Genomic DNA, 8,681 nt, shown 5'->3' with positions numbered 1-8,681 from the left:
TCGAACGCGGTTCCAACTTCTTTGGGTTAGTCACAAGCACGTGAGTCAGACACCCCCAAATCCTGAAGTGGCGTAAACTACTTTTACGGCCTCTCCACAGCTCAAAAGATGTTTCATAAACACTTTTCGAGGGAACGTTTTTCAGAATGTAACATGCAGTCTCCACCGCAAAACCCCATAACGAGTGTGGAAGATGAACATAAATCATCATAGTTTGAACCATGTCCAACAAGGTTTTGTTTCTCCTTTCTAACACACCATTCTGCTGAGGTGTATCTGGGATCGAGAGTTAGGACGTAATTCCATGTTCTATCATATAGTTCATGAATTTGAGGTCCATATACTCTCAACCATGATCAGATCGTAGTGTTTTTATCTTCTTACCCAACAAGTTTTCAACTTCAGCCTTATACTCCTTGAACTTGTCAAGGACTTTAGACTTACGTTGCATTAGGTAGAGATACCCGTACTTTGAATAATCATCTATGAAAGAGATGAAATATTCATATCCACCTCAAGCCCTAACACTCATCGGACCACAGAGGTCTGAATGTACAAGCTCCATGACTTCCTTGGCTCTATAACCTCTTCCAATAAAAGGTCGTTTGGTCATCTTACCTTGGAAGCATGATTCACATACCGGCAAAGAGTTTTCTTCTAAACTCTTTAGAAGTCCACATTTCACCAACTGCTCAATTCTATCGAGGTTGATGTGACCTAACCTTAGATACCAAAGATGGACGTTTTCCTTAGGAGAAACCTTTGGTCTTTTAGTTGTTGTCACTGTATTGAACATTTCAGTATTAAACAAGGCTTTTATGACTAGTACATACAAGTTACTTTCCATTGAATAAAAACCAATCTCCATCCCATTCTTGAAAATAAACACTTTACTCTCAGAAAAGGAGACGTAGAACCTTGTTCAATGAGACAAGAAACCGAGATGAAGTTCCTCTTAATATGAGAAACTACAAAAATATTATCTAGTAACAGATAACGATTCTTGTCCAAAAATAACTTCAGCCTACCTATAGCAATAGCTGAAACAACCTCATCAGTACCGACTTAAAGAGTCATCTCTCCCTGTGGCAATGTTTTCCAGGAACTAAATCTTTGGTAAGAGGAACTGACGTGATTAGTAGCAGCCGAATCAAAGATCCAGGCATAATCATCATTCTCTACCAAACGTGTCTCCAAGACCAATAAATCATATTTACTATCTTTAGACATCCTCCTTTTTCGGAGAGTGGTGGGATCAGTATCAGAACCTAAATAATCTCCAAGTTCATTTCAGAGAACACATCTCCACTATTAAGTCCCATTTCAGAGAACACTTCTCTTCTATGAACTTTAATAGAGTTAGCAACACTTGCTTTCTCTTCCTGGAGTTTAACTTGGGAACTGACACTACTGGTATTGTCATCCATCCCTCTATGCTCAAAAATTAAGAACAAATGTTCAAACAATTCTTGCAACAAGTCCATGATCTCATGTGCAATGACTATGTTCTCAACCCTTTTGGCTAAAGCATCAGGTATGCTAGCCAATATGTGAAGTCGAGCCAATTAATTATTAATTCTTAATTCTTAATTTTATTAGAAAAATTAATTAGTGAATTAATTTTTGTAAAATTAATAAAAACTCAATTTTAATTATAGAATTAAAATTGAAAAGTTATTTTTAAATTTTTAATTTTTGGAAAATTTTCAAAATTATTGAAAAAAATTAGAAATTGGAAAAATGGGATTTTCCCATTTCTTTAAGCTAGTAGTTCAATCATGGTTCCACTATATTTACAGCTCAAATTCTCAAGCTTGAGCTGGAAGTCAAGCAGAAGGTTTGTTGCGTGAATGTCATGCAATATAAACTTCAGTTTTGAGATGGAAATTGATGATGCAATAGCTGCAAAATTGGCTGAAAAAGTGTGTTGAAGAACAGTTCTTCAAAAAGCTGATAAACCAGTTCTCCTCCATTTTTCCTAATTCAAGCTTGTTTTGAGTCCCGCAACTCAATCTAAGGCACCAAGAGAATAATAGGGAAGACTTTGTGGTGGTTCACATCCAAAGGAAGGGAGGATTTCAGCTGGAATTCGTGATTCAAAGGTACTTCAAAGGTTAGTGTTGAAACTCTGTTTTTAGCTTATGAGAATGTTGAGTTTGAAGCCAAAATTAATGAATTAGAACGTTTAATGATCCTATTTTGCTTTCACTGCTTGCTTCCTTAATCCAACATCTACATACATGTTTAAGCTATAGAAGATAACCTTGGATATTAGTTTATTGGTTTTGTGGGTTAATGCTACTAAATATCGAATAAAATATCTCATATTTTATTAAATAAATAAATTGTTTGTATATTACAATTACAAACTATAAGACCCACGAGATTCAGGGCATCAACCTCAACATAAGCTATATTTTAGTACAACCTTTCATCCACAGACAGATGGACAGTCAAAACGAATGATTCAGACTCTAGAAGATATGTTGAGAGCCTGTGTATTGAAGTTTAGAGGTAGCTGGGATACACCTTTGTCATTGACAGAATTTTCTTATAATAATAGTTATCATTCCAGTATCGGTATGGCACCATAAGAGGTTTTATATGGAAGACCTTGTAGAACTTTAGTTTGCTGGAATGAGGTTGGAGAAAGACAATTGATAGGACTAAAGTTAATCCAGGCAACATCAGAAAATGTTAAGGTAATCAGAGAAAATTTGAAAATAGCTCAAGACAGACAAAAGGGCTATGTAGATAAGAGAAGAAGAGAGTTAGAATTTGAGGTCAAAGATCGAGTATTCCTAAAGTTATCACCATGGAAAGGGATACTCAGATTTGGTAGGAAAGGTAAGCTAAGCTCCAAATATATTGGACCCTACAAGATAACTGAACGGGTAGGGCCAACAACTTACGGGTTAGCTTTACCTACTAAATTATCTAAGATACATGATGTTTTCCATGTATCTATGTTAAGGAAGTATGTACCCGACCCTATTCATATTCTCCAAGAACAATTAGTATAATTAAAAGAGAATTTGTCTTATGAAGAGGAATCAAATCATATCTTAAACAGAAAAGAGCCAGTGTTAAGAAACAAGACTATTCTGTTAATAAAAGTCTTGTGGCGAAATCATGAAGTTGAGGAAGCTACATGGGAAACTAACGATCAGATGAAGAGAAAATATACACATCTGTTCACATGAAAAGTTCTAGTCAAATTTCGAGGACGAAATTTCTTTAAGGGGAAGGTAAATTGTAAACCCATGAACTTGTTTCACTAGTTAATCAAATTTTTAAGACCTCTTAATTATGAGTTAAGATGTGAATTAAAGTCATTAGAAAAGTAGCTATGTATAGTGAATGATGCGTCTAAAATATAAGATAAGGAAAATTTCCTAAGTATTATGATTATATGTGTTCAGTTTGTAACAAGATGGATGACGAGAGAGTTGAAGAAGTCTAGTAATGGTGAGCAAGAAAAGGGTAAGAAAATATGTTAAGTATAGAATGTTGGGTTCTCAGGTTCAATAGGAACAACTTAACACCTAAAGAGAGGAGAGTGTTCCATGTGTTGCAACTAGTAGGCACCATGCAACCAGCTACAAAGCTTGATTTTACTCTTCATATACACACACCAAAAGCTATCAAGTCTTAAGCTCTCAATTCCTAGAGTTATTTTTGTGAGTTTTTTTCTGAGTGCTCAACTTGTGTATTTAGCCTTCAAGAGGTAATATTGTGAGGTTTTCTTTTAATTTTTGGGAATTGTATTAAGGTGTGGGTACACCTTGGATTGTGAGAAAAAGAAATTGGTTTGATCCTGAATCAATAAAAAGGATCTTGGGTTTCTCTTTCGCCTAGGAAAAAGAGGGTCGTGTGTCGGTTTGGTCCTCACCTGCAAGAGGATCACTTAATGAAATACCCAAGAAGGAGTCTTGGAGAGTGGAATAGGCAATTTGCCAAACCATTATAATTCCTGATGTTTTCTCTTCCCCTCTCTCTTTTATTTCTTGTTTTCAAATTTTTTGCTTCTTGTTTTCGTTATTTTTTTAATCTTTCCAAATTGCATGATTTAATTTTTAGTGTGTTATTTAAATTTATCTTTGATTAAATTGTCTTTAAATTTGAAGTTATCATAGCTTGCATGATTTAAGTTTTGTCTTGCATAAATTTTATTTAATCAAATTAGTGGGTTAACTTTATTGAGCATTGTTTGAAGATAAAATTATTAAAAAAAAAAAGTTTTGGTGGTCAACCCTATTCACCCCTCTCTAGTGTTGCCTTTAGATCCTACAATTGGTATCAGAGCTAGTTTTCTTATTTCAAAAAGGTTTTGTATTTTTTCTTTATTTTACATTCTATTGCCATCTCATGACTTGGATTCGAACCAATCAAGCTACTTGCCCTTTAGTAGATCGTGAGTGGGTCTGTCGTCCTCCTCATTATAATCCTCCTAAAATCAATAGCATTTCGTCGGAATACATCCTGTCTTATTAAATCTGGAATTTTTCTAAGTTTTGCAAAAAGTTCAAAAATTTGAGTTTTAAAAGCTGTTTTCATTAGAAATTGTTTTTTCTTGAAAATTGGTTATTAAAACCTTATTTTTTCTCTACTTCTTAATCTTTGAAATCTTTTTGATTAAAATCTAAATTTTGGAAAAGTATTTCTCTTTACAAAAATCTTTTAAAAAAAATTATATTCTCTTCCTCTTTCAAAAAACTTAATTGTTCGAGCTTATGGCAACTACTGGAATAAATGGGTATGGTGAAGGTCAATCTACCACTAGGCCACCTTTGTTTGATGGAAATAACTATGCATGGTGGAAAACTAGGATGAGAATTTATTTTATTTCTATTGACTATAATCTATGGAAAATTGTTTTTAATGGTCCTTTAATTCCTACTAAGATAGTTGATAATAAAGATATTTCTAAGAAAGAAAAAGAGTTTAATGATGAAGATAAAAAGAAGTTTTCTATTAATGCTAAAGCCATGAACTGTCTGTTTTGTGCTTTATGTCCTGATGAGTTTAATCGAGTCTTTGCATGTAATTCTGCTACAGAAATTTGGGATATTCTTGAAGTAACTCATGAAGGAACTAATCAAGTTAAAGAGTCAAAGATTAGCATGTTAGTTCATAATTATGAATTGTTTAAAATGGATGCAAATGAAACTATATCTGAAATGTTTACTAGGCTCACGAATATTGTTAATGCTTTGAAGGGATTAGGAAAATCTTATACCACCTCTGAAAATGTGAGAAAAATTCTTAGATAATTGCCTAAGAGTTGGGAAGCTAAGGTGACGGCGATCCAAGAAGCAAAAGACCTCTCAAAACTTCCACTGGAGGAGTCGTTGGATCTCTCATGACACATGAGATAATCATGAAGGCCAATGTGGAAGAAGATGTCAAAAAGAAGAAGAGCCTAGCATTAAAGTCCACTCAAGTTCAAGAGGACTCTGAAACTGAAGCTGAACTAAATGATGAGGAGTTCGCTTACTTGTCCAAGAAGTTCAAAAAGCATTTTAGGAAAAGGAACTTCTCAAAGAAAGTCAACAATCAAGAAGACAAAGAAGAAAAGAGCAACAGAGATACGATCATCTGTTATGAATGCAAAAAGTCCGGACACGTGAAGTGGGACTGTCCTCAAAGAAAAGCCATTTCAAAGAAGAGTAGGAAGGCCATGAAAGCTACTTGGGACGAAAGCGATGAAAGCGAGGAAGAAGTAGCAAATCTATGCGTTATGGCTTTTGGAGACGACGACGACGACGACGATGATGAGGTAAGTCCTGAAAACCTTACTTTTGATGAGCTCATTGATGCATATAATGAAGTTAAAATTGAATTTTAAAAACTAGGTTGCAAATATATGTCTCTTAGGAAGAAAAATGCTAAATTAGCTCTTGAAAATAATAATTTATTAATCGAGCTAGATAATCTAAATGAGAAAAATGAGACATTAGGAAAAGATCTAGATTTATCTAAATCAAATTTGCATGCTTCAAAAGAAGAGTATAAATTATTAGAAAATAAAAATGAAGATATTTCAGCTACTCTTTTAAAGTTTACAAACAGGAAAAAGAATTTAGATATCATGATGGGTAAGCAACAATGCATATTTGATAAAAGTGGCTTAGGTTATAAGCCTCACCAAAAACAAAAGAAATTTACAAACTACTTTGTCAAAGAAGGTTCTATTATTTGTCATGCATGTGGAAAACATGGTCATAATGCTTATGCATGCAATTTAAGAAAAATCAATATTATGAATGAAAAGAGATGGATTCCTAAATTTTTGTTAGCTAACCCCCAAGGACCCAAACAAATTTGGGTACCTAAGGTCACATCTTGAGAATTAATTCTCTCAGGTATGTTTGAGATCCATAAAGAATAAGTGGTACTTGGACAGTGGATGTTCAAAACATATGACTGGGGACCACACAAAATTTACATACCTAGAAAAGAAAGATGGAGGATATATTGCCTTCGGTGACAATAAAAAGGGTAAGATTGTTGGCAAAGGTAATATTAGTAACGGTTCGAATTTTCTTATTGAAAATGTTTTGTTGGTTGATGGTTTAAAGCATGATTTATTAAGTATTAGTCAATTATGTGATAAAGGATATAGAGTAATCTTTAGTGATAAAAATTGTACAATAGAAAATGCATGTGATGGAAAAGTTATGTTTGTAGGAAATATAGATAAAAATGTTTATACTATTGATCTATTAGATCGTCCTATAGTAGAAAATAAATGTTTATCTGCATTGCATGAAGATTCATGGTTATGGCAAGGTTAGGTCATGCTAGCATGCATTTAATTTCAAATATTTCTAAGAAATCCCTTGTTAGAGGTCTTCCAAAATTAAACTTTGAAAAATATAAAGTTTGTGATGCTTGTCAAATGGGTAAACAAACTAAGTCTTCTTTCAAACCAAAGAAAATAGTTTCTACTTCTAGACCTTTGCAACTGTTACATATGGACCTTTTTGGACCTACTAGAGTTGCAAGTCTACATGGAAAACATTATGCATTTATTATAGTTGATGATTTTTTCGAGATTTACTTGGGTTTTATTTTTATCTCATAAGGATGAAGCTTTAAAATCTTTTATTAGCTTTTCAAAAAGAATTCAAAATGAAAAAGGTTTTATGATTTCGAAAATTAGAAGTGATCAGAGAGGAGAATTTGAAAATGCTTCTTTTGAAAATTTTTGTGAAAAAAATGGAATTTCTCATGATTTTTCCTCTCCAAAAACACCTCAACAAAATGGTGTTGTAGAAAGGAAAAATCGATCTTTAAAGAATAAGCTACCTCCATGCTTAATGAATATGATTTACCAAAAATCTTTTTAGGCTGAAGCTGTTAATACTGCATCTTATGCAATGAATCGTGTTTTAATAAGACATGTTTTAGATAAAAATCCTTATGAGCTTTTTAATAATAAAACTCCAAATATTAGCTATTCCAAAGTCTTTGATTGCAAATGTTTTATTTTGAAAGACAAAGGAAAACTTGGAAAGTTTGAGTATAAAACGGACATTGGCATATTCTTAGGATATTCTACATGTAGTAAAACATATAGAGTTTTTAATAAAAGAACTCATGTATTTGAAGAGTCAATGAATGTTGTTTTTGATGAAACACATGTTGCCACTAATAAAGTTTCTACTAGTGATGAATTAGAAATACCTGTTGAAGATCTTAGTATTAAAGATAGGGAAGCAGTAACAAATGAATCTCAGAAAGAGCTAGAAAAATCCCTCCCTCAGGATTGGAGATTCTCTACTCACCATCCTCAGGAGTTAATAATAGGTGTTGTATCTCAAGGGGTAAGAGCTCGCTCTTCTTTAAATGCTTTGAATAATGTTTCTTTTGTGTCTCAAATTGAACCAAAGTCTTTTAAAGATGTTGAATCTGATGAGTTCTGATTAATTGCTATGCAAGAAAAATTAAATCAATTTGAAAGAAATAATGTGTGGGAACTAGTCCCGCGTCCTAGTGATCATTCTATTATAGGTACTAAATGGATATTTAGAAATAAAATGGACGAATCTGGTAATATTGTTAAAAATAAACCTAGACTAGTTGCTCAAGGCTATAGTCAAGAAGAAGGAATAGATTATGAGGAAATATTTGCTCCTATTGCTAGATTAGAATCTATTCGCATGCTGCTTGCATTTGCATCTCATAAGAATTTTACTTTATTTCAAATGGATGTAAAAAGTGCTTTCTTAAATGGTTTCATAATGGAGGAAGTGTATGTTGAACAACCTCCTGGTTTTGAAAGATTTGATAATCCAAATCGTGTTTTTAAATTAAATAAAGCACTTTATGGTCTTAAACAAGCTCCTAGAGCTTGGTATGACCGTTTGAGTAAATTTTTGCTAGAAAATGGTTTTAAAATGGGACATTGATACTACTCTTTTTATCAAAATTAAAGATAATGATATTTTATTAGTGCAAATCTATGTTGATGATATTATATTTGGTGCTACTAACTCTTCTCTTTGTGAAGAATTTTCTAAGTGTATGCATAGTGAGTTTGAAATGAGCATGATGGGAGAACTTAAATTCTTCCTTGGGCTTCAAATTAAACAACTTGAAGATGGAATCTTCATAAATCAAGAAAAGTACACAAGGGGTCTACTCAAAAGGTTTAAGTTCGATAATGAAAAAGTAGC

General features: G+C 33.0%; 1 protein-coding gene across 1 annotated transcript; it reads left to right on the top strand.

Annotated features, from left to right (window-relative positions):
• The first annotated feature begins 4,733 nt into the window (after positions 1-4,733).
• On the top strand, positions 4,734-5,273 carry LOC150035118 (uncharacterized). The gene has a single exon (XM_090315232.1). It carries the CDS (start codon positions 4,734-4,736, stop codon positions 5,271-5,273), a length of 540 nt encoding a protein of 179 aa, XP_090171358.1.
• Positions 5,274-8,681: the final 3,408 nt, after the last annotated feature.

This window comes from Benincasa hispida, chromosome 7 (assembly GCF_027475165.1).
Source record: "Benincasa hispida cultivar pf3 chromosome 7, pf3_genome.v1.1, whole genome shotgun sequence".
NCBI lineage: Eukaryota > Viridiplantae > Streptophyta > Magnoliopsida > Cucurbitales > Cucurbitaceae > Benincasa > Benincasa hispida.
Note: the sequence above shows the minus strand (reverse complement) of the source record. Positions and strands in the feature narration are given on the sequence as shown.

Bases quoted from the DNA above. Each gene is read 5' to 3' on its own strand.
- LOC150035118 (XM_090315232.1), top strand. From the start codon at position 4,734: ATGGCAACTACTGGAATAAATGGGTATGGTGAAGGTCAATCTACCACT.